This window comes from Odocoileus virginianus, chromosome 23 (assembly GCF_023699985.2).
Source record: "Odocoileus virginianus isolate 20LAN1187 ecotype Illinois chromosome 23, Ovbor_1.2, whole genome shotgun sequence".
NCBI classification, from domain to species: Eukaryota; Metazoa; Chordata; class Mammalia; order Artiodactyla; family Cervidae; genus Odocoileus; species Odocoileus virginianus.
The window spans coordinates 11924666-11950535 of NC_069696.1; the positions used below are offsets into that span (position 1 = coordinate 11924666).

General features: G+C 57.5%; 1 protein-coding gene across 4 annotated transcripts in view; it reads left to right on the forward strand.

The window, feature by feature from the left end:
* Window positions 1-700: 700 nt before the first annotated feature.
* The window catches only part of PRR5 (proline rich 5), a 50787-nt gene continuing 25617 nt past the window's right edge, over window positions 701-25870 (forward strand). Inside the window, exons 1-2 of one of the 4 annotated variants that reach the window (XM_070453490.1) lie at window positions 701-806; window positions 8085-8152. Coding sequence is in view for 1 of the 4 variants with exons in the window: in XM_070453491.1 (XP_070309592.1) it covers window positions 1817-1857 (41 nt within the window). In the remaining 3 variants the exon portion in view is untranslated. Of the gene's footprint in view, window positions 807-1312; window positions 1858-8084; window positions 8153-25870 lie in introns of those variants that run through there. The other 3 variants (XM_070453488.1, XM_070453489.1, XM_070453491.1) reach the window with 3 other exon arrangements.

Below are 25870 nucleotides of genomic sequence, written 5' to 3' on the forward strand. Positions count from 1 at the left end.
GGTATGGGGGTATTGGGGTGTTGGCTATTTCCACCGGAAGGGAACTTTTCAAACGTCCTGGGAGCTGGGGAATCACCAGGAAGGCTTGCTAAATCCCAGGTTCCTAGGCTCCATCTCCAGTTTCTGTAGGTCTGGGTGAGGCCGAGAATTTCCAGTTTCTGTTAAGTTCCAGGGTGATGCCCACGAAGCAATCGGCCACTCTGTGACGACCGCAAGCCCTGGGATATTTAGGTGCTGTGAGAGTTTGTCTGTCCCATCCTTCCCCTCTCCGCTCCACCCCACGCTCCCACTCCACTCCCAGCAAAACCCCAAGCCCCAAGGCAGGGACTGAATCTGAGCCTCTGATCTTTCTTCTCAGCTCCTGGAGCCCCGCGCGCAGGTTGCGGCTTGGGGAGGGGGCGCTCAGTGGGCGTTCGAGAGCGCCGAGGAGAGATGGATTACTGGCCCGAGAGCCGATGGGGCCGCCCGGGTGGCCGGGGACGCCCCCTTGCCCGGCGGGCGCCGCCCACAGCCTGCGCAGTGCACCCGGATGGGGGGATCCGGGGAGGGCACCCCCAGCTCGCGGCTCCCAGCTCCGGCGGGTCCCGGCCCCCCGGCCACCGCAGTGGGTGGGCGTGCCCGCGGCCCAGGCGGCCGCCTCCCGCCGGCCTCCGGCGGCCCCGGCGGCCCGGTGGCCGCGGCCGCGTCGGGCGCCCTGCGCGGGCCCGGGGGGCGGAGCGGGGCGGGGCCACCGCGGCCCCCTCCCCCGGCCCCGGGCTCCGGCTGTGCGCGGCGGCAGCGGCGGCGGAGGCGGCGCGGGGACCAAGGTGAGCGGCGGCGATGGCTCCGGGAGGCCCCCGCCGCGGGAGGGGGCCGGGGGAGGCGCGCGCGCCCCTCGGAGGGCTGGGGAGGGCCAGGCGGCGCCGCCGGGGTGGCGTGTGCGCGCGCGCGGGCGCGTGTCGCGTCGGGTGCGGGGACATGGGGTGGGGTGGGGGTCGGGCTGTCCCCTTGGTTGGGGGTCCAGCCTCTCCCACTCCGGTCTCCCGGGACCTCCGAGCTCATCTTCTCTCTCTCTGGACGCGCCCCCCCTCCACCTCGCCCCACTCCGCCCGGCTTCTCTGTCTCTGAGTTTCTCTCTGTCTCTGTGGGTGGGTCTCTGCATGTCCGTCCAGCCGCTTGTCCAGCTGTCTCTTTCCTGATCGCCCTCCCTACCCCACCCCGTCACTGTCCCCTCCCCCTGGCAGCTCTCCCCTCTCTTTCCACTGCCCCCCCCCTTAACAGAGCAAACAAAGATGGTCGAGGGAGGGAGACACCTCGTTTCTGAGCCCTGTCCTGGCTCAGCGTGGGGCCCCACCCCTCTGGCCTGTGGCCGGGGCCTGCCGCCACCTTCCTGCAGGGAGCTGGCCTGCAGAGCTGTGGGGGTGGGCTGGGGGCAGCAGGCACGTCTGAGGGCAGAGCCCCCCCCCCGCCCCCCACAGCGGGAGCATGTAGAACCTTGTGCCCACCACCTGGGGAGACCCCTCCCATCCCTTGAGAGGTGGCACTTGAGGCGGACCTGCCCGAACACAATCAGATCTGACTCTGGACCCTTTGCCCTCGGGCAAAATCAGATCATTCCCTGGACCCGGTTGGCATGAGCAGCACCTGACAGCTTTCTAAGATTCTTTTTTTTCCAATGGAGCTGAGGTAGGGGAGAACTTGCTGGGGCGGGGGAGGGTCCCTGGTCCCCGGGCCCTAGGGTGTGGTCCAGCCCTGCTCAGCCAGGCCACTTCCTGAGGGCGACCTCCATTTCCCCCTCCATGGCTCGGGGCGGCGGTCAGAGCTGCAGGCAGCTGCCATGAGGACCCCGTGGGACGGCCATCATGTCCCGGTGATTAGGTATGCTTGTGGCGAGACCAGGGCTGCACCCGGGATCCCAGAGGCCAGTCCCTGGACGCATCTGGAGGGGGAGGGGAGCGCCCTGTGCCCTCTTAGACCTGCTGCAAGGCCCAACCCAAGGCTTCTCCTGGAGCTCTGGGAGAAGAGGCTGGCACCTCTAGACCATCCTCGTTAACGACAGTGCCTGATACAATGCTGACTCCTGGGCTCCTGTCCTGACCTCTGATGGGGCACCAGGCATCTACATTTTACAGCTCCCCTCCGCCCTTCTGATGCACTTCAGGTGTGAGCGCTGCTGGGTGGTGGCACTGGGTGATCAGACAAGGTCACGTGGCTCCCTCTGGCTGGCAGGCGGTGAGGCAGACCCAAGAGGAGCCCATCCTAGGGGCATGGCCTTGCTGTGTCCCTGGGCAAGCCACTTGCCCTCTTTGAGCCCAAGTCCAATCGATCAGAGGAGGTTCAGGCCTCCTCAGCGACTTTACTGCTGAATGGGCTGGGGTTCTGAGGCATTGTTTAAACGGAGGTGAGGGGAGGCGAAAAACCCAAGCAGGCCTGGGTCAGCGTCCCAGGACCCCCGCTGGCTGGCTGTGTGGCCCTGGGCAAGTCACTCAGCTTCTCTGGTCCTCAGGTTCCTTATCTGGAAACTGGGAACCACAGCATTACCAACTCCTGGGGGGTGGTCGGGGTCCAAAGAGGCACCACGCCCTAGCACGGCAGAAGTCTATCTCGGATGGGGGGCTGTGGGGGGTTGGGCACCCGTCGTGCCAGTGGCTGGGATTCCTTGTGTCTCAGCTGTGCTCCCTGTCTGGTGATGGGAAGAGTCACATGGACGCAATTTCTCAGCAGCAGGGAAAGTGGTCTGTGCAGAAACGTTTGCTAGCTAATGGGGTTTTGGTTTCTAAAGGGCGGCTTAAAGGGCCTGTGGATGGCCACGCGGAATTGCCCGGACGGCACCAGGCAGCACTTGATGGCATCCGGCTGGGTGCCTGTGCCAGCTCTCTTGCTCAAGGCAGGCGCTTGGAGACAGCACGTTTGTCTGCAGGGCGACCCCTGGCAGAGTCAGGAGAGCGGAAACCCAGGACAGGCCGGGACGGGGGAGGAAGGAGAAAGCCCTGAGCCTTCGCCTGCTACCCCCAGTGGTGGGCATTCATGGACGTGAACAAAATCATGTTTGGGACATCTGTGAGGGGAGTAGAGCTCTTGAGATGCTCAGAGAGAGACAGGAAAAGTCATTCATTCATTCCCCAGAGCCTTCTCCAGGCCTGTTGGGTAGCGAGGGTCCCCAGGGAGGCAGAGAAACCTGCCCAGAAATGGGGAGGCCACAGACGTGAGCTGGTTGGGGATCTGTTGGGTCAGTCGGGCTGTCAGTGGTCCTCCGGGTGAAAATCGGGATCAGGACATCCTACGACAGGACTCACCCCAAGGCCCAGGGTGGCCCTCAGGGATACAGATACTGAGAAGAACCAGGGTCGTAGTCAGGAGATGTGAATTAGGGCTGTGGGCTATGATAAAGACCTGGGTTAGTGGGACAAGGAGGTGACTTCCTGGTGACAGTATAACCTTTTTTTTTTTTTAACCACATCCCTCTTTTGTCTCAAAGTCGAACTTCAGTGGGGGGAGCACCTGGGTGGGGGGGGCTTTGAACTTGGTGTGAGCAGAGTTCTGGTGACTCAGGAATCCTAATGTCTCAGGGGAGCAGCTTAGGGGGCACTGCCCATAAGACTTGGCTCTGACCCCAGAGCCCAGGTCCTGGGTGGCCTGGAGGAGGAGCCAGCAGGGGCCGACGGAGGGCCGCAAAGGCTAGAGACCCGAGAGCCAGGTCCACCTGGCACAGTTTATAGCTGTGTGGCTGCGGGAAAGTTGCCTAACCTCTCTGAGCTTCAGTGCTCTCATCTGCGTAGCGTGGATTGGAACACTCAGCTCAGGTGAAGGCCTGGGTTCTGGAGACAGGCTGCTTGGGTTCAAATCTCATCCTCTCCTCTCACCAGCTGTGTGACATCTCTGTGTGCCTCAGTTTTTTCATCTGTGAAGTGGGGTGCTCGTGAGGACGACGTGGCTTCAGGAAAGGGCCCCAGAAGGACAGGGTGCCCTGTCCCAGGGTGGTCGAGTGGACAGTGACACGGTCCTGCAGTGACAGTGACTTGTAGCCAGGCTGGCCCGGCCTTGGCCCTGGGCTTCCTGTCAGTATCAGTGTGAATGTTGGCATTGGAACCCACTTCTGGGGTCACATGATGACAGTGGGGGCTGAGACGTGTGCAGGGCCCCTCAGCACCCGGTGTGGGGAAGCCCTCAAGTGATGCCAGCCCCCATCTCTACCCTCTGGGGAGAGCAGAGGGGACCGAGGACACGTTTGCTACTGCGTTACTGCCGACCAAACCCAGAGGCAAGTGGGGAAGGGCTGGGGCCAAGTCCCTTCTGAAAAGGTTATCAAGAAAATCTATGTGGTTTGTTGCAGCGACAGGTTTTGCCCTCCGGGATTCTGACTCCAAAGCGTGGACTTGCCTCCAGAAGGAAGGAGGGGTTGACCATTCCCTGAACACTTAACTGTGTGCCGGGCCCTGTGCGAAGTCTTCCCCAGGCACCATCCCAGCCACCATCCTAGCCAACTCAGAAGGCAATCGTGGCCATGCCCAGTTAACAGATAGGCAGACTAAGGCTCACAGAGGCCAAGAGCTTCCCGGAGACCCTGGCAGCAAGAGGCAGGGCTGGGGCTCAAACCCCTGGGTCTCTGGCTTGAGGTATGCTTGCCGCTTTCCACGATGCTACATGCCTTAAGGTGAGGGAATGTCACCAAGACGCCTCACCATCAGGAGCTGCCACTATGGGCTCACCAACCCCAGCAGGGCTCCTGCTAATTTCTAGAAGGTTCTTGAAGTTTTGCTCTCTGTGTCTTCGGCTAGACTGGTTAAAGGCCTTCTTTATGTTGCCAAAGCAGTCTCTCCAGCAAAATCAATCTGCCTAGAGCCACTTACACCCATTTGAGTCTGCAATGGCTTATTCTCTGTGCCTCAGTTTTCAAACCTGTGGAATGGGAATTTTTATATCTGCACTACTTAGCTTCCCCCGGTGAATAGGTAAAACCGTGAAATAATAATAGTCAACATAGCCCTTGACAGGTATCTGGAAAGCATCTTCTATATTTGCTCTCATTTAACCCTCTGAGACTTCATGAGGTCATTGTATCAGATGAGGACAGCAAACCAGAGAGGTCAGGATCTTGTCCAAGTTCACACAGATGGTGAGGCTTTAGGTCTGATTAAGATGGACTGAAAACCAGCTATTGAGGCCACTCCTTGGTGGAGAGACATGAAGCTCCTTGTTTGATTTTCCCCAGTGACGGGGAGCTCACTACCTCATGAGCTCCTGTTGATTGTCAGTGCAGGACTTCAGTAGGTGGTGGTGATTGTCCCTGCTACAGGAGACTCCACACAGGGGAAGAACCTGAGCTTGACTTTGGCCGTGCTGGGTTTGCTGGCGGGCCCAACTGTGGAGAGGTGGAGAGGGTGTTTCCAGGTCCTTCTTCCCTCACGATGGTGTCCATCTCATCCCTCCCACAGACCTGATCTGAGGCTGAGTGAGGAGCAAACTTTCAGCACAGGGCGGACACAAGGTGCCCAATAAATCCTTGCAGTGGACCAGCCCTGTTTCTAAAGAAAATTTAAGTTATAAAACCCACATAGCTGTGCTGTACAAAGTCTGGAAAATAGGCCCCAGTTTTACCCATAAACTCTGTCCCCTGAGCTTCATCATCTTGTATATCATTTCCAGTCTGGTTTAAATAAACGCGTCTTGACGTAGAACTATTTTCCCATGACATCATCACACCACACGTAGCCCCGATCCTGTTCTTTTTCACTAACTGTAATTCTACAAGTGTTTCCCCCCAATTCCTTCAAAAGTCCATTAGTTCTAAAGAGTAGCGATTTACTGGCTGCATGATATCCTGTGGATATTTGTCGTCTGACTTGGACCGTCCCCCTTTTGGTGGCGTCTCCACGTGGACATTGATGTGAAAAGCAGATGTGGACCCCGAGGTCACACCCCAGAGGTCCAGCAGGACAGCAGGTCGGCCCTGCCAAGCTGTGTGAGCTTGGGCAGAGTCCTGCCCCTCTGAGTCTCAGGTTCCTGCTCTGCTATGAAACAGGGGTGAGAACCTCACGTCACAGGGCCTCTGGGAGGCGTAAATGAAGGGCTGTGATGTCAGTTGCCTGGCAGTGGCAGGGTCTTGAAATATGGTAGCTGTTATTCCTGTTGCTGTTATTATTATTATTGTTATTTAGGCCCTATCTCCCCAGTTAAATTGTGGAGCCCTGCAAGCAGGAGCTGGGCTCCGTACTTTCCTGCCTCCCACTCCTAGACATACTCCTTTGTATCTATTGATTTCATTCCTGGCCCCTTCAAAAAGAATGAGTCTCCATGTGGACCAAGAGCTGGGAGACGTTTCACTTACAGTCTCACCTGGTGCCCCATGAGTGGCGATCATCGGCCCCATTTTAGAAATGGCTCAGAGAGGGCAATGGCCCTGCCCAAGGCCACACTGTGGGAAGAAAAGAGCCAGGAATACTTCCTGGAGGAGGTGGCAGTGGCACGCGGCCGGCAGCATGGGCCGTCTGACCAGGCCAAGGGGCAGAGTGCTGGTGTTCTGGGGGTGGTGCAGAGGAGCCTCGGAGCTCTCCAGGGCAGGGCGGAGCCCAGCACAGTGTGGGGGCAGAGTGTGAGTGAGGCTCCGGGGGGCATCTGCTGAGCTGAGCTGAGCTGACCTGACGTGACACCAGGGCAGGAATGAGCTAGCCTTCTGGGCTCCTGACCCCGCCTGCACCCCTCCACCCAGCCACGTCCTTCTGTCCGGGCAGGAATGGGTGCTCTGCGGGATCCAAAGCTGCAGGCACCTTCCTGGGGCCTGCTCTGTGAGCAGTGATAAAATATTTATCAGAGATGCCGGCGGCCGGGCTTCCCCGCACAGGGTACCGCTGGGGGCGGCTCACCCTGGGCCTGCCGCCTCGTCGAGTTCCGCTGAGTCACGGGGGAGCCCGGTGAGCCGCCTGCCCGCGCCCTCCTCAGCCCCTCTGCCCTTTGGCCACATGCAGGCCTCATAATACGTAAGCCATTCGGCTGCCCACAGGGCCCCGGGCATCCAGCGAGGTTAGGGCTGAGAGTTTCAGAGCTCATTCGGCAGCCAGGGTCACGGGCAGAGGAGGCCAGCGGAGGGGATCCCCCTGCACCCACCCCTACGGGACCCCAGCTCCTCAGTCCCCACTGCACCTGGCAAGGTAGGTCCCCGGCACGCCTGTCTAGTGAGAGACCCCGAGGCACAGGGCAGGTCTCACGCGGTCAGTGGCCAAGCGCAGATGCGGCCCTTGGCTGTTCGGTCTCTCCCCCGAGGCGCCGGTGGACTGCGTTCCAGCCCCGCGGCAGGGCCTGGGTGTTCCGCCTGCCCCGAGGTGACGGCGGTCTGTGACTTCAGGTTTGTGCTTTCCATTTGCAGAGTAACAGCACCAACAAAAAACAGTAGCAGATGGCTCCTTCTTGCTGTGGGCAGGACAGGGCTTTCGGATTCTTTTGTTCGCTCATTCATAAAATACATTCTGGGTGCAGTGGCCAGGCCTGGGGACCAGTGGGGGCCACTGGGGCTGTGGTGGGGGGGCCCCTTGAGCCAGAGAGAGTTGGATTCTGGGCCTGGGCCCATGTACAGCTTGCTTACGTGCTGTGTGACCTCTGGCGGGTTGCTCCGCCTCTCTGAGCCTCCGTCTCCCATTTGTGAAGGGGGGTAGGGGTAGCCCTGCTTTCTCAAGTGAGGATCGCACCTGTGTCCTTGTGCTCCATCGCATCTTCACGTCGGCCTGACAGCATCCATTGGCCTTTGGGACAGGTCTGGTTTCCAGAGAGATCCCGGCAGGCCTTGCAGCTGGTTCTCCCAGGAAATAGCCCATAGCCTGTGCCCCGGGGCCTTGCACATCTGATGGATGAAGGTGGAAGATTCTTCCAAGCCCGGTTCTAAAGAACACTGGCCCCTGGAGCCACGCTCACTGCCCGCAGCTGTGGGAGGGAGCCCTGTGTGTGGCTGGGGTCATACCCTGGAGTCACCCCTCCAGGGTTACTGCCTGGAGGTCATCTCACACTCTTACTTGCTGTCCACCTTTTGCTCCTCTGGACTGTCCTCCCGCCCTTCTTCTGTCTGGAATTCTTTTCCTCCCTTCTTCACTGGGGGTTTTTCTTGGCTCTTTAAGCTCCTGCTGGAAGATGCCCTCCTCCTCCAGGAAGCCCTTCTGACTGCCCTGTGTGCACTCCAGGCAGGGTGAGTAGACACCCCTCCCCTGCCCCCAAGCCCTGGGATCTTTGCTCCTGTCTTTGATCCAGCACTGGACCTGTTCCCCAGTCTCCTTCCTGCCAGCCTGGGGCTCCAAGGGCAGAATTCTGCTTGATTCATCTCTGGGTCCCAGGGCTCAGCTTATGGCTGGCATAGCCCAGGAGTGTCTGAAAAACGAGGGAGTGAGTGACAGACCTCACGGCAGGGGTTTAGGAATGTGTTGCAAGAGACAGTAAGAGACCTGTAAAGTGTGCTCCATGTGTGAACTCGCTGTTTCTGTGGGGGACCCCTGTTTTCCTGGTCTTCACAGATGATGGATGTTCCGCTAGAGAGCAGATAATGACTTCGGGACCGAGACTCGTGGGGCGGGGTGTGCAGGGCCCTGGGGGTCAAGAGGGCTGGGCCCCTCCTGTTACAGCTGCGTGACCCCAAGGGACTCAGTCCCTCTGTCAGGCCTCAGGTCCATTCTGCAAGCCCAGCTTTTATTCATGGAAGAGAAGCAGGCAGGCTTGTGTTTATGGGGTGCTCACGGTGGTATCCAACATAGCCCAGCAAAAAAATAAATAAATACTGGAAGGAAATGCGCCAAGATGAGGGCAGTAACTTTCTCTGGGTGTTTGTTTCCTCTTCCAACTATTTCGTGTTTTTTCTAGTTTTCTCAGGTTCTTTCAGTGACTTTAGATGTGTGTTGAGAGCCTTGTGATGAACCCTGCGGGGCGACAGAGCCCCTGCTGCTGGGACACTCAATCTGATGGAGAATTAGTCCTTCGTCATCAGACTGACCTGACGCAGTCTGATGGGGGAGGCTGTCGGGACTCAGACCCAGGGTGTGATGGAGCTGTCACAAAGAGAAGCCCAGAGGAAGCTCTTGGCCCTCCCTGGGGTGGACGCAGGGCAGTCAGAAGGGCTTCCTGGAGGAGGAGGTCATCTTCTAGCAGGAGCTAAGAGCCTTGTGAAGCTGGGACCTTGCCGGGGGTGGTGCTGCAGGTGGGGGGTTGCTAGGGAGGCAGGTGTACTGGGGCTGGGAGGGCTGTTTGGCTGGAGACCTGGATGAGGGTGAGGTGAGGATGGTGAGAGATGCAGAGAGGGGCTAGACCAGATCCTGAGTGATGGGGGCAGGAGAGGGTGTGTGCCCCTGTTAGAGTCACAGTTGGCTGCATCCCCTGGGGGTCCACCCGCCAGCACCCCCCAGAGGGGAGGCACGGTGTGCTGAGGAGCCCGTGTGACCCTTACCTCTACGGAGACCCTAGGCTAGTGGCCCGGCTGTGGCCCCATTTTACAGAATGGGGAAACTGAGGCCAAGTGCAGTAAGTGACCAAGTTTCAGATCCAGGTCTGTTTGTCCCTAGAGCCCACCTTGGAACGGCTGGCCTCTCACCTGCAGCCCTTGCTCTGGGCTTCCGATTTGTCATTTGTAGAGTGGGGATTAGAACATGACGTCTTGGACCAAGTGACCACCCTTTGTAGAGCTGATTGTTAAGTCCAAGGATTGTTAAGTCCTTGACATTCACTGGGTCCACGATCTCTGTTGTCTGTGGTTGGAGCATCGCCCAGGGTGGCAAGTTAGGGGGACAGACGTGAGCACAGGAGGCACCTTGGGGTCAGGGCTCTCAGGAGAACCCTCAGAAATGGGACATGAGTTTGATGTCACAAGACCGACTGGAACGAGCTTCAAGCAGCCAAAAAGGACGTCAGCTCAGACCACCCCAAATGTGGACCCGAGGGAGTGTGGGCAGTGCGCCCTTGGGGGGCAGCAACCAGGCAGGCGGGTCAGAGAGGGGGCCGACTCTGCATGCTCTGGGTCTAGCCAGCTGAGGCAGGGGGGATCACGGGGGCCCACTGAGCCACAGCGGGGGCCGGGCCCGTGCAGATAGATGCCCTGTGCTCTACCTGAAGGTGCAGAGGAGAACCAGCCAATATGGAGAAAAGGCCTCCGTACTGATGGTCAGGGTCACCGGCCATCGCCTCGGTCTTTCAGCTGCAGGCCTTGGTGCCGGGCAGGGTGGGTGTGGGGGGTGTCGCTGAGCTCAGATGAGTTTCCTCTCTGCGTGTTTGCTGATACAGGAGGCTCTGGCAGGGGCTGTCGGCACCTGTGGGTGGGCAAGACAGGAGAAGGGGCGAGAGAGAGGCCTGCCCAGGCCCCAGCCAGGGCCCACCTTTTTCCCTCCATTGCTTCCGCCAGGAGAGGGTGAGGGTCCCCTGCTCCCTGTGGGTTTCAGTGGAGTGAACAAGGCAGGCAGAGGAGCCAGTGTGGGCTGCCGCCCCCCAGGGGCTTGGCCGTGTGCCCAGTGTGGGCCTCAGTCCCCGCTGGGAGAGTGAGGATAACTTCCCTCCGTCCCCCACAGCCTAGAGCAGTTACGAGGTCAAGTAGACGCTGAGGCCGCCACAGGGTACAAGATGTGGCCAAGGTCAGGTTCAGATCGCACGCTTGCTCAGGGGCTGGCATGTGTGTGTTAGATTCTCAAGAAGTACTTACTGACGGAAAGAAGGAAAGCGCAGACGGCCTTTAACAAGTTCTGTAACCCTCGCAGCCTCCACGTCCTCAGTGAGGAGAGCTGCCAAACGCCCCCCTCAACCCGGGAATGTTATGCAGACAGGCCTGCTATGTGGAGAGTACTGAACTGCTAGCCAGGTTGGAACTGCAGGAGCCAGCTAAGGAAGGAGACAGGAGCATGTCCTTAATAGTGAGGGATCTCAAAAAAATATATATATAGTGAGGGATCTCGCTCTCCGAGCCTCTGGGGAATGTGCCACTGCAGCAGGTGGCCTGGACAGTCCTGCCTTTCAAACGCACTTGTGTGTGGCAGGGCGGGGCTTGTGGAGAAGACATTGGTGGGGGAGGTCACTCTGAGCAGGGTTTTGCAGGATGAATAGGAGTTGGCCAACCAGACCAGGCTTAGGGAAAGTTACCTCAAAGAGTGAAGGGCAAGCATGTGGACATGCAGTGGACCAGGCCTCTGAGGACTGCACCTTCCACCAGGACACTGACTTCTGCTTTCATTTGTCCAGGAGGCTGCAGGGAGGCTCTTGGCTCCCTTCCTCTGCCCTCGGACAGCCCATGAGCTGACAGCCTACCTGGGAGGGGCTGTGACTGGCTGCTTCCCTGTTGTCTCATCTCTGTGGCAGAGCCCAGCAGAGCCCCCTCCTGCCCCCTGCCCCCGACTCTGGGGAAATCCCGTGGGCCCAGCCAGTGCAGGAGGCGCCAGGCGGCATGCAGTGGAGGCGGCAGTCTCCCTCCCAGACAGACTTCTCACCTCGGTCCCCACCCGCTCTGCCACCCGCACAAGGAACCTCAGAGAACAAGCCCAGGCCTCCGTGACTCAAAAACAGAAACTGCCAAGACCTGAGCGAGGAGCCGCTCGGGGGTCAGGCTGGGGGGCTGGGCAGGGCCGCCCTCCCACGCCCAGCGCCCCACAGGAGGCTGCCAGGGGGTATAGATGCCAGGGCACTCTGTCCCTGTGCCTGCTCTGGCCCGGCCCCCTCGGGCTGTGCCCCCTGCCTAGGTCTGGTCACTTGGGCGACCCTATGAAGGCCCGGGACCCCTGACGCTGCAGTTTCAATACACTCTCACCAAGGCAGCCAAGTCAACAAGATTCATTACTTACAGATCCCAGAAATGGGGTGGGAGCATAATGGGGGGGCAGGGAGGGCAGCCTGTCCTGTGAGCAGGACAGAGGGGGCCGGAGGGCACCCCTGTGTCTCAGGGGGACACTGACTTTTCTCAAGCTCAACTCTAAGTGACCCCCCTCCCTGCTGACAGCAGAGTAGGAACTTGGGGCAGGAATCCCGAGCTCAGGATGGTCCAGATTTGGGGCATGAGCAGGGTGGTCACCCTATAGAATACCTGGGCCGCAGCTCAAGACTCACCCGGGGCGCTTCCTGAAACCTTCCCCTCCCACCCCCTTAATGCATCCCGAGGCAGCACCGCGGTGCCCACGCTCCCTCCTAGCCCCTGGAGCTCTGGCTCCCGCCTCCCCAGGCTGCGTCTCCGGCCTCCGCTCTCTATGTTGCGTTCCCTCCCCTATGAGGCCTGGAGAAAGACCTTGCCCATCGGAGCACCAGCCACGCCCCCCCAGACCCCCACCCCGGAAGGCCACCTCCTGCCTTTGCCCTGTCCGTGGGGCCATGTGCTGTCCCCTCCAGAGCCCAGAGCCCCTCTGAGCACAGGGTCCTTCCCCTGTCGATGGCTCAGCCAGCGTTCTCATCGACTCCGTGGTCAGCCTAATTCCGGCCACCCGCTCTGCACCCCAGCCTAGCCCTGCTGGGCGAGGTCATCCCTCCAGGCCTGTTTAAAATGTCACTGCCTCTGGTGGTTCATTGGAGCTCCCCAAGGCCGTCAGGGTCCTCAGGGGTCCCAGAACCCTCCACCTGTTGCCTCCTTTGTTACTGGCCTCCTGTGACTCTCCAGGGAAGGGGGAACGTGGCAGCCTCTGGGGCCAGGCTCTAGCCTGCATTGGTGCTCATGATTACTAATGACTTGAAGGAGGGGTGGGGGGGTTCCCCCAGATTGACAGTGTGAGGTGTGTGGCCTCCAGGTCAGAACTGGGCTCAGTCTCAGCACTTCTACTTGCCTGCCAAGCAGCTGCCAGGTCTGTTCCCCTGGGGCCTCAATTTCCTCCTTGGAAAAATGAGGGTGGAAATTCCGACATGGGTGGGTTGCCCCAGGAGGGAGGGAGTAGGACCCAGTAGGACCTCAGAATTTCAGCCTTCTCACCACACATCAGGATATCCCTGTTCTGTGAGTGACCCTGCATGCCCCACCCCCTTTTCGAGGCCTCAGTCTTTCTGTCTATAAAATGGACAGATGGGCCACATAAACTCCGGGTACCTTTGGGCCTGGCTTCCTGGGAGACAGGGTGTGTGCAGAGGGCCTGGGAGGCAGCATTGGAGCCAGGTCACCCAGCATCCTTTCTCAGGAAGCCCCTTCTCTTACTTCCTCCTGTATTTACAGTATTGACTGGCTTTTCTTGCAGGCAAGGAGAGCCAGGTGGGTTTTGTTAAACGCCCTTTCTGAGCTGCTGTGTCATTTGCCAAACTTAAACTAAATTCATCGACCATAGGAACGTATAGGAACTGCAGACGCAGGAGGGGAATGTAAAGGAGGGCGGAAGGCTCATGGACCCCAGGGGCCTGGGACAAATGTACCTTTCCTCCAGACACGTCTGGGAGTGGAACTCTCTGAGTCCCTGCTCCCCTCCACCCCTACCCCCAGTCCCTCCCCAGCAAGCAGAGTCTGATGGCAGCTGCCACCCTGCTGTGCGGGCCACAGGGAAGATGCCCTGTCTGACGCCCCACTGCCCTGATCTGACGCCCCACTGCCCTGATCTGACGCCCCACTGCTCTGATCTCACCCCTCGTGTGTCACCAGGACCATCAGCAGCCCTCCTTCGGCTTCATCAGCCCCGTCCGTGAGGCAGGAGCGGCAGTACCCGTGTGAGAGTGTATCGGGACAGCAGGACTGTGCGTGTACATCCTTCAGGCCTGTGCCTGGCTATTAGAAAATGTTTATAGTGTAATACCTGTGGTTGTGTTATGGCTATCATCATTATCAAGATGTTCCTGCATTAAAAAACAAAACCAAACACATACCAAGAGATCACGCGTGAGGTATGGACTGATTTTTTTCTTTTTTTTTTTTTGGCCAAGCCCAGCAGCTTGCAGGGTCTTAGTTTCCTGACCAGGGGTCAAATCTGGGCCTCCTTCAATGAAAGCCCTGAGTCCTAACCACTGGACCACCAAGGAAGTCCCTATATGAGAAGGGACTGTGAACTTTTTACTGTGAGCTTCCTGGCAACCAAAGCAAAGAGGGAAAGAGGATCACTTACTAGTTTTCTGATGCCCTTAAGATGAAAACAGAGCCTTTCTTGATAATGAAACCGAAGGGACGATCCTAGAAACTCTTGCAAAGGGCTCCCTGTGTGACGTTGTGAGCAGCGTCTCAGTGCTCCTGTGAGCTGGCTGGATCCAAGGTCCGAGTGTCTGGAGCCGGACACTCAGGCTCTCCTAACTGCAGGGGAGATGGAGGGGGCCCCCTCAGCTGGTCTGCAAGGAGGACTCAGTGAGGCCCATAACCGTGAGATGACTGAAGTTTCATGTGCTATCTTCAAAATCCATGAGGATTTCACCTCAAGTCTGTAATTAAGCCATGCGGTGGTGGTGTTCAGTTGCTAAGTCGTGTCTGATTCTTTGTCACTCCATGGACTGCAGCACGCCAGGCTTCCCTGTCCTTTTTTCAGGACATCCCTGGTGGCCCAGTGGTTAAAACTCTCGCACTTCCACTGCAGGGGTGCGGGTTCAATCCCTGGTCAGGGAACTAAGTTCCCACATGCCACACAGCCTGACCCAAAAAAGAAAATAGTGTTTTCCTCCCTCCGTTCCAAACCTTTGGGTAACTGAGATGCTCCACACGACGGGCCATGCTCTCTCCTTGGCTTTGCCTTAAGAGGGGATCTCAGCCCTTTCAGAGAAGCCCGTGAAGCCTCTCTCCCCGCACCCTTCCAGTAAAAGGTACACTCACATTCAGGAGTGATGCAGTTTCAGGGCTTCACAGATCCTGTTGTCAAGCTCCAGGACCCTGTCTTGACAAGCTCTCATCTGGGGTGACAGAGGGGAATGCATCTTCTGGACCAAGCTCATGAATATTATTTCTTGCAACTGGGCTTTTGTTAGGCATGGAGCAACATAAAGCTCAAATTTACCGTGAAGCTGTCTCTTCTGTACAGACCCAGATGTTGTCAGCGTGACCCAGACAGGAGTGGGCCTTGGTATCTAATACCCTCCGAGACACGCCAGGCCCTTGAGTTGGTGGGCACTCTTACACAGACTGCGGGACGCAGGGCAGGGCAGGGAAGTCAGTGCTGAGGCGGCGTGGGCGTCTCCATCCCATTTTACACCTGGGGAGGTGCCCAGTAGGTGGGCTGCTGTTGTTATTGTTGTTGTTCAGCTGCTGAGTTGTGTCTAACTCTTTGCGACCCCATGGACTCCAGCACGCCAGGCTCCCTTGTCCTCCACTATCTCCTGGAGTTTGCTCAAATTCACATCCACTTAGTTGGTGATGCCATCTAACCATCTTACCCTCTGCCTCCCCCTTCTCCTTTGGCCTTCAATCTTTCCCAGCATCAGGGTCTTTTCCAGTGAGTCGGCTCTTCGCGTCAGGTGGCAAAGTTTTGGAGCTTCAGCGACAGTCCCAGATTTTATGACATCTTGTCTTATCCCTGCTTTCTTTTGTCTTTGATTATGTTAAATTCATGTTATGGTCTCTTTCCAATAGTTTCTTGGCTGAAGTTCTAGGAATTGCACCCCGACATTTGCTGTGTTTGCTTTCCTTGCCTCATGGTGGCCTGTTTCCCTTTGTGTTGTATAATTTGGATCGTGAGTTTATTTCCATCCAGGCTTTATCCGTGGAAACCCCGGGGGCCTGGCTCGTGCACCTGGCCCTGGAGAGCAGCTTTGTAGTTGCTCTGCCTGGAAGCCTAGGGCTAGCACAGCCTGGAGCCACTTCTATGTTAATCAGTTTAGGCTCTCTACACTTGCCTAACCCACCCCTGTCTGAAGGCAGACCCTTGACTACAGATTTTCAGGAGACGTGCAGGCTTTTTCCTACTTCAGGTTCAGGTGGTCAGAGACAAGTTTTCTTGTCCTCTCTGTCACCAGGCAGATCTTTCTCCCAGCCGCCCGTTTATTAGGGGGCTCTGGCTTTCTGTGAAGGGCTCAGTTGCATCTTCCGTCGTCCTGCTTGTTGGCGTCATATCTCCCAACTGCTGGTTTTCACCTCTCTGTCTCAGCATGTGTACGTGTTAGTCGCTAGTCATGTCTGACTCTTTGCGACCCTGTGGACTGGAGCCCACCAGGCTCCTCTGTCCATGGGATTCTCCAGGCCAGAATACTGGAGTGGGTTGCGATTCCCTTCTCCAGGGGATCTTCCCAACCCAGGGATCCAATCCGGGTCTCCTGCATTGCAGGCCGATTCTTTACCGTCTGAGCAACCGGGGAAGCAACCCCCTCCCTGCCCCACGAGGCTGCCGCTCCTTCATTTAACATCTGGGTTTTTAGTTGACAGTCTTTTCCTGTGATCTAACTGTTATGCTAACTAGAGTACAACTCTCAGAGTATAATAGTCAAGAAAGCAGACCCTGGAGCCGGACTGCCTGGGCTTGAATCCCAGCTCCACCAGCATGGGATGTGTTCCGTTTCTTCACCTGTGAAATGGGGATAGCAGAGAGTTGGAGTTGCTGCAAGCGCTAGAGGGTGTTGACAGAAAACAGTAGAACACCTGTTGTTTTGCAAGCAAAAACAGGTGTATTCGGGAATGGCAAAGAATTGCAATTCAGGATGTGCAACCTATGGCAAACCACAGGCAAGTCCAGGGTACCATTCTTTTATAAGAGAGAAGGGGAGTTTGGAGGGGCTGTTATAAACAAAAGATTCCATTGGAGGAAACGGGGAGTTCCAAGTGTAGTGGCTTTTCATTGGCTGAATTGCCCCAGTCTCTCATTGGCTGGGCTGTTGCCAGGCAGGGAGAAATTCTTCCTTCCTCCAGCTGGGTAGTAGAGTAGTAACCTTCTTCCTGTTGGAGATGCAAAGCTGTGTCTCTTACTGTTTTGTCTGCGTTGAAGGGGAGTGCTAGGGTGTGAGGGCTCCCCCTTCTGGCCTCCTGGCTGCATGTTAAATGAGGTTTCTGTTAAGATACTTGAGATCACTTCATATTGAATTATTGTATACTGCAAGCATTATGCTGGCCTTCAGTAAAATTAATAGTTGTTCAGTCGCTAAGTTGTGTCTGAATCTGCGACCCCACAGACTGCGGCACGCCAGGCTTCACTGTCCTTCACTATCTCCCACTGTTTGCTCAAACTCATGTCCGTTGAGTCAGTGATGCTATCGTTTTAATTATATAATAATTATTAGATTTATTATGTAAATTAATATTAGATATGATATAAACATACTGATAAGGAATATCTTAATGATAATACTAATGTTATTATCATTCTGGCCTGTGGTGATTATCCTCACTTTTTTACAAGCTCAGTTCTGTGTTTAGACGTGTATAATTTTTTATGCAGCATTTCTAGGGGATATGTAGGGAGGAGTTTTCATGTTGTGCAGTTTTCTAAATTGCCTTTAAGTGGTGAATGCAAAATAGTAACCATACTCTCCATGTATCGCTACTTCTTCCCAGGCACTTTCAGAGCCTGTATATACCTGCCTCTAGTTCTCCTACTAAGTTGCAGGCCATCTTTGGAGTCTGATGGAATCTGGCTCAGCCACATACCTGCCAGCTCTGACTCATCTTGCAAATCCCCCAGCCCTTATCTGGCCAACACCCTCGGGGCCAGATATAACGGCGGAATTCCTGTTATTTTTGAATGATGACACAGTCTGTTGCTGCCCTGTGGAAGGCATCCGGGAGGCATCCTGGGGAATGTTTTTGCAGAAGATCTCCACCATGTTAGGTAGACAGAGACTCTAAATAGCCTCACTTCTGGTCAGATCAGGTTTTGTGGCTAAATAAGCCCTGACAAAAATCTGAGTTTTCAAAGTTCTTTGCATTTCTGAATCTCGGATGGAGTCTGGCAGAGGTGGGGGCAGCGACTGGACCTGACTCCCACTCCAACAAGTCTTCCCAGGTGGCTCAGTGGTCAAGAATCTACCTGCCAAGCAGGAGTCATGGGTTCGATCCCTGGGTCGGGAAGATCCCCTGGAGGAGGAAATGGCAACGCACTCCAGTGTTCTTGCCTGGGAAATCCCATGGACAGAGGAGCCTGGCGGACTGCAGTCCATGGGGTCGCAGAGACTTGGGCAGGACTGAGCGCCTGAGGACCGTGTAGCGTGAACAAGGACACGTGGGGATTCGCAGCCAAGGAGCGGGGGAGGGTGAGTGGATGGGAAAGCTGGACGAGGAGACATCCAGAAAGGGGGACTCCTATTGACCCACTCCACCGAATTCTAGCTGGAGGCCCACCAGGGTGGTGAGGCACGGGGAGCTCAGACAGCAGGGGTGGGGGTTTTCACTAAACTGACTCAGACTTCTCGGTCAAAGTGGATTCTGCAAGGACAGAGTGGAGCCCAAGGTCAGCCCTCATCCAGCAGAGAGCTCCAACGAGACTGATTAAAGCTAGGTCGAGAGGGAAGTCTTCGTCTGTGTACGCTGGGCATTTCTTTTCACCTCTGCCTGGAGGAGCGTCAGCCTCGGGGGGCATCTGATGAAGGAGGCAGCCCCAGCCCCGAGATCCTCACAAGGACAGAGGGAAGGCAGCCTAGGGATTGTTGGCCAAGTTGGGCTGAAGGGAGAAAGGTCCTGGGGACCCGGGATCTAGGGGATGCTGGAGGACTGGGAGTGGAGAGCAAGAGGCCAGCTGGTGATAATTGCTAAGGTTGATGAGCACCTACTCTGTGCCAGGCCCTCCCGGAGCCTCTGACATCGCTGAATGCATTTACAGTCTTGGGATCCCCGGGGGGAAGGTGTTCTTCTGATTCTCATCTTCCAGATGAGGAAACTGAGGCACAGTTAAACAGAGGAGAGGTGATCAGCCCAAGGTAGTCAACTGTTAACTGGTAAAGCCACCGTCCAGCCCAGGCCAGCTGGCTCCAGAGTGCACACCCCAGATCATGGCTCTCTCCTCCTTTTACTGTTAATACCATCACTGAACAGGAGACCAGTTGGAGGGCAGGGACGGGGCATCCAGGGCGAGGCAGAGGCTGGGTAGAGGCCTGGAGGTGGGAAGTGGGCAGAAAGACTGGGGAACAGTGCTCGCTTTGTCTCCTGGTGGGGGTGGGGGTGGGGGGGCTCCAGGAGGGGGTCTGGAGGGGCTTCATAGGAGTTGCAGCAGAGACCAAGGAGCAGCTGCCACGGTCTGCAGAGTCTTGGCCACCTCGCTGGAAATTTGGAGCTCATCCCGCAGGCGGGGGCCTCCGCTGAAGCCCCGGAGCCGATGGGCAGCTCACGTCTGGGTGGCAGAGTGGCTCGATCAGCCAGCAGCGGGGTGGAATCCTGTAGACTGAGAGGCCAGGAGGCCAGGTCAGGGGAAGGGGAGGTGGTGAAGTCTGGAGCCCTTGGGGTTTCGGGGCCCAGAGGTGGGCAGGTTCCAGGGGCAGGGCCCGGACCTGTGCTTGCTGAACCAGCAGTGGCTGGGGGACAGCGGGGGCCGGGGGTCAGTGGGGAAGGGGCGCTACCTGCCCGGGCTTTGGGTGGGGAGGGTCCCAGCGTCCCCCAGGAGCGGGCCGGGGTTCAGTCCACAGCCCACCATGGAGGAAGCCAGGACTGGGATGGGGACTCCCAGCATCCATCCTGGCCTGTGACCGGCCAGGTGACATCAGGACCTGGAGCCTCCATGTCCATTGCAATGGGGGAATCAGGCCACCCTGCTGGCAGGGAATCAGGTCCCCAGGTGGGGACCGTGGGTCAGGCCAGCTGGGGCCAGCCCTCAGTAAGGGGTCCCTGTTGCTGGAGGAGGGGGCTCCCCTTCACACCTCCCAGCGAATCTCAGCAGCATCTTCTCCTGCATTAAATGCGTCACCTGGTGGACGGAGCCACGTCCTTGCAGAAGCAGGAGGATGGTGGTTGGGGGGGGTGTCCCCTCCTCTGGGAGCGAGGCCTTAGATTCGGCAGAGTCCAGCTGACCCACCGTCATCGCCTCCTCACTGGCTCTGCAGGCTTTATTTACAAAGTCAAGGATGCAGGCTCCCTCCACAACCGTCAAGCCCCTGGAACTAGTCATTCCTGGAAGAAATAGGTGAGGAGACCTTTCTGGAGCCCCCAGCTCCCCCCGCTCCGGCCCACGATCACAGGCTCCTCTCCTGGACTTCCCATCGTCAGTCTGAGCTCTGGCGGCCTGCACAGTCCTCGCTCTTTCCAAGGATTCTTCTAAGAAAAGGCTGCTGGCCAGGAAAGTGCCTGGGAAGGAGAGAAAACTGGACGTCAAGCCCAGTCCACCCAGCTCTGCCCGGCGTGGCCCCGGTCCTCCTGGCTGCGCCGTGGGGATGCGCCTCGGAGCTGCATGTATCCGGGTCGGGAAAGGCAGAGCAGCCCCCCGCTCTGTTGGCATTCAGGGGCCACGATGCCTTAGCCAGAAGTTACCTGTCACCTTCCGTCTCCTGGAATCTGTGTGCTCCTGTTAGAGAAGCCGGAAGTAGGGGCTGAGTGCGTCTCTGCTTTGCTGGGCGTTGGACCCCGACCTTTCCAGATTTGTCTGTGAGGTTTCCCGGGCACAGAGGTCAAAGGCAGGGTCTGGGTGGGCCGGGGTGCAGGCTCTGTCTGGAGACGGCGATGCCCTGGTTTCTCGGGGCTGCCTTCACCAATTGCCACAGACTGAATGGCTTAAAACAGAAATTGACTTTCTTATAGTTCTGAAGGCTCGAGACTTCCCTGGTAGCTCAGGCGGTAAAGCTTTCCACCTTCAGTGCGGGAGATCTGGGTTCGATCCCTGGTTCAGGAAGATCTCATGGAGAAGGGAATGAAGGCTCATTTAATCCTCACGCTCACCCTGGGAGGGACACTCTACTGGGGAGCCAGAGACTGGGGGGGTAGGGGCTTTCAGAGGAGGTGACTGAGCAGGGAGCAGACCCAGTTTGGAGGACTGGGAAGCCTGGATTCTCTCCTGCTCTGCTCCCCTAACTGTAGCACAGGATACCTATCTATAGACCAGAATTAGGGTTCCACAAAAAACCCAAAGCTCCAATACTTTGGCCACCTGATGCGAAGAGCCCACTCATTGGAAAAGGCCCTGATGCTGGGATAGATGGAAGGCAAAAGGAGAAGGGGGCGGCAGAGGATGAGATGGTTGGATGGCATCACCGACACAACAGACAGGAGTCTGAGCAAACTCCGGGAGATACTGAAGGCCAGGGAAGCCTGGCATGCTGCAGTCCATGGGGTCGCAAAGAGTTTGACATGATTAAGCAACTGAACAACAAGGATTGCACAACACTCGCCTGGGAGAGACCTTGAGAACTGATCGTTGAAGACGGGAAACTGAGGCTTGGCAGTGTCTCTAGTGGATGCCGTTTTGGGATCTAAGAACGGGGACGTCTCCTGGTCAGAACCCCATCCCCACCCCACCCCAGGCCTGGGATCCAGAGCAGAAGGAGGAGGGGAGGGTTCTCAGGGCAGAGGGCAGAGGCCACTGCTGTGGGGAGGGGGCCCCAGGTGGGTCCTGGTGGCAGCGGGGTGGGGGCGGGAGCTCCGCTGGGAGAGAGAAGGCTTGAGGGGACCGTGAACTGTCAGGAGATGTCAGGTGGCAGAGCTCAGATGGGATGGTGAGCTCCCCTCCTGACAGTAGACACCCTGGTTTTTTTGCCCCCTGCTGTGTTCCCAACACCTAGTGCAGTGCCAGGCATGTAGTAGGTGCTCAATAAATGTCTCCCACATTTATTAAAGCACTGGGAAGGTGGGCTTTGTCCCTCCCAGCAGTACAGCATCCCTGTCCCCACAATTCTTAGCTGACAACTTAAGCAAGCAGCTCACCTCCACTCACCTTTACTGTCCCCATCTCTGAAACAGGGGTAATAATAGCCGGTACTGACTCTGAAACCACCAGAAGGGACACCTTCCCTGGAGCATCTTGGACCGCAAGGAGATCAAATCACTCCATCCTAAAGGAAATCAACCCTGAATATTCATTGGAAGGACTGAAGCTGAAGCTCCAACACTTTGGCCACCTGATGTGAAGAGCTGCCTCATTGGAAAAGACCCTGATGCTGGGAAAGATTGAAGGCAGGAGGATAAGGGGGCGACAGAGGATGAGATGGTTGGATGGCATCACCAACTCAATGGACATGAGTTTGAGCAAATTCTGGGAGACGGTGTATTACAGGAAAGCCTAGACAGCCTCAGTCCACGAGGTCACAAAGAATTGGACACAACTGAGTGACTGAACAGCGACAACAATGAAGCCAGAGAGAAAAGCTCCCCACATCTGAAGACTGAAGGCGACGGGAGACATGGGCGGCACAGGGCAAGGTGGTCGGATCGCATCCCCGACTCAATGGACATGGATCTGAGCAAACTCCAGGATGTAGCGAAGAATGGGAGTCTGGCGTGCTGCAGTCCATTGGGTCGCAAAGAGTCGGACATGACTTAGTGACTGAACATCAACAACCTTGAGGGCAGGACCCACCCCCCTCTGGTGGTGTTGCCCCATCCCAGGCTGGGCACAGGGGCACCTCCCCTCACCCATGAACTATAGAACATACTGCTTCTGATGGCCCGATGCCCATCCAGCCTGAGGACTGGTTGTCCAGCCTTGGGACAGTTACTGAGAACCGTCGCATTGCAAAGCCTTCGGGGATGACCAGTCTAATCGCAAGTGATGCTGGCATCACCGTGGAAGATAGGGGCTCAGCCCCGACTCCGGTCTCTGCAGTGCAACTGTCACAGCCAGCAGTAAAGCCACCCTTTGGCGTGCACCCCACGACTGTGCGAATGGTCTCGTCCCACCTCCCCGCATCCTGGGAGGGCTTGCCCACCTCAGAAAGGAGACACGGGCCAGCAGTCTCCTCAGGGCTCTCAGTGCCTGGATGAGGCCCCGCCGGGGTGTGCAGGCCCCCAGGGTGCAGAGCCCTTGGCCAGTGGGATTCCCCAGCGAACTGGAAGCATGTTCCCAGCCTGCTGGGGGGACACCAGCCTTCGCCACCAGGGGGCGGAAGTGCCCCTCCAAGAGGACCGGGTGCAGCTGGCTGAGGTCAGCGCCAGCAAGAGGGTGACAGAGCTGGCGGCTGGCTCTCCCCCGCCCCTGTCCTCACCCTGGAGGCCTGCGTTCCAGGGCCGCACGGACTTCCTGCCGTCCTGCTCCCAGGCGTCAGGCTGTCCATCTGTGAAGTGGGCACATGACTGAACCATGCCCAGGGGTTTGCAGAGTCCCTGAGATACTTCCAAGCAACCGCAGGCCTCACCCCCAAAGATCCTGGCTGGAGTTCCCAGCCCCGGAGGACTTTCTGACACCAAGTCCCAGTGCCTTGAGCCCATCCTAAAGGTCTTTGCCAGTGCTAGCACCTTGACCATGAAGACAGAACCTCTGGATCAGCCACAGCTCAAGGATCAAAGACACCTGGGTCACCATCTCCCGCCACAGCTGCAAGGAGCACGTGGCCCCTAAAGGGCTTTGTTGCTGTTCAGTCAGTAAGTCGTGTCCGACTCTTTGCAGCTCCGTGGACGGCAGCACGCCAGGCTTCCCTGCCCTTCACCGCCTCACGGAGTTGGCTCAAACTCATGTCCATTGAGCTGGTGATGCCATCCAACCATCTCATCCTCTGTCGTCCCCTTCTCCTCCTGCCCTCAATCCTTCCTAGCCTTAGGTTATTTTTCAATGAGTCGGCTCTTCGCATCAGGTGGTATTGGAGCTTCAGTATCAGTCCTAATGAATAGACAGGGTTGATCTTCTTGCAGGGGAAGGGTTTTATGGGGTCTCATTCCCACGTCCCTAAACCCCATCCATCTTACCAATGGGCAGACCGAGACCCGAGAGGTCACCTGACTTGATGGCAGGTCCAGTGGACCCCAGTTCTGGCCCCCCCAGCCCAGGGCTCCCTCCCCCGACATAGAGAAAAGCCCTGTGGGTCCCCCCTAGTGACCAGGGTCCTGTGCCGGGTACTGACCTCCTGCTGGTGGGGGAGGGGCTGGGAGATGTTTGGCTCCTGAAGGAGGAGAGGACATGGTTGATGCCATCAGGCCTGGCACAGTTCTTGCACCAAGGTTACTCTGGCAGCCACGGGGGTGCATGAACGGGTACCCCTGTCTCCCATTCGCTTGAACGGAGGGCATTCCCATCCCTGAGTCCCAGGCACACACAGGCCCAACCCAGCCCCACCACACTATACAGTTGCTCAGTCCCCAAGCCCTTACCTGGCACGGAAGCCTCCATAAGTGAGTAGAGGGCCTGGTGGGCACCCAGAGACCCCATGCCTGCCTGCAGGGTCAGCAGCCCAGCCAGAGCGGTCACATGGGGCCTCAGGCCGGGAGGCCCGGTCATCTGACATTTCCCAGGAAGCCAGAAATCAGGGCTTCTATGTCAGTGTCTCCATTGTGAAACCCTGGCTGTGGGCAGTTTGGGTTTTTTGTTTTTCTCCCCCACACCGCGAGCTGTGCAGAACATGTGTAGGGCCCGGATGTGGTCTTCGGCCTCCCTGTTGTCCCCTGCTTTGGGGGCTGGGATGGTTTGTCTCCTCCTAGCCTGTGCCTCAGATTCTGGCCCTGGGGGCCGCCTGCTGCCCTGGCTGTCCAGCCCCCACCCACCCCGGGCCCCTCCCTGCCCGTCACCAGCCCAAACACAGAAGACCCCTGGGTCTCCACTATACCCCCAGCACTGGGCCGTTGCAGACGGATCGAACAGAGGTCTGCTGCTGGGCTCAGGGTGGGGGGTGGTGGCCAGTTAAAGCACTTAGCACTGACGGGGCAGGGCTTTTAAATCCTTCAGCCAGCCAGCCCCACCTCCGGCATTTCTGGCTGGCCACTTTCCCCAGCTTCTCCTCTTCTAACCCCCCTCCTGCCCCGCTCCTTGGACTGCCCTTACCACCCACATCCAGAACCGTCCAGCCACCCTCTGCACGGAGTTGGCCCCTCGTGCCAGTGGCTGGGTTCTTCCCACCTGAGTGCACCAAGAAGATGAAGCCAGCCCCCTCCTCCGAGAGCCTGCCTTCAGCTTGGGAACCTGCCCTTCATCCTGTCCACCGGGATGTGAACGGATCCTGGTGGTTCTCTGCGGCATTTACACCAGGGGCAGTGACAGTGGTTCTGCGTCTGTCCAGTGTGGCCACTTTGTTTTCGTATATAATTTTATTCGCTTCTTTGCCTCTGCTGGGTCTTCCCTGCTGCACGGGCTCTTCTCCACTTGCTGCCAGCAGGGGCTCCTCTCTCGTTGCGCGCACAGGCTTCTCATTGCGATGGCTTCTCTTGCTGCAGAGCCACGCTGTGGAGTGTGCGGGCTTCAGTAGTCGCGGCCCGTGGGCTCAGGAGTCGTGGATCCCCGGCTCTGGAGCACAGGCTTAATAGCTGTGACTCAGGGGCTTAGTTGCTCCGAGGCTTGTGGAATCTCCCCAAACCAGGGAGCTACGTTGGCAGACACGTTCTTTACCACTGAGCCACCAGGAAAGCCCCAGAGTGGCAGTATTTATAATGCACCGAATCCCTTCCCACCTGTGAGACAGATGTTTATCCATCCATTTAACCAAATATTTACTGCATGCCTATTGTGTACTGGGTTCAGGAATGTAGTGGTGGACCAGTTATCACAGTCCTGGCCCCCCTGGCTTAAGGCATCACATGGAAAAGTCATCAGATGACCAGAGGGTAACCCCTGAGCCCAACCCAAGGTGAAGACAGTCAGAAGGGTGAGCGAGGAGAGGCGGGACAGCCCTCCAAGGATTCCAGGCTCTGGACTTGATCCCCAGGGCACTGGGAACCAGCAGGAGCTCCAAGTGCAGGAGGGCGCATGGTATGCCAAGGATCACCGCGGTCACCACCTGGAGGACAGGTTTGTCCAGTGACCTGGGTGGTCCCAGGCAGACCAGGCAGGGAGTGTCTGTTGTCCTGGGCTGGGGAGGTGATAGAGGAGGTGGAAGGAGCAGCCAGGGTCCACAGTTGTTTCTACAAGGGTGTGGAAACCACCAGGTCCTTCCTGGCCTGTCATTCACGCTGGGTCATGCAGGTCTCAGCCTTGGGGCTCATGGACTCTGGGGGAGTCAGAGGTCTCTGATCCCTCGATTCTGACCT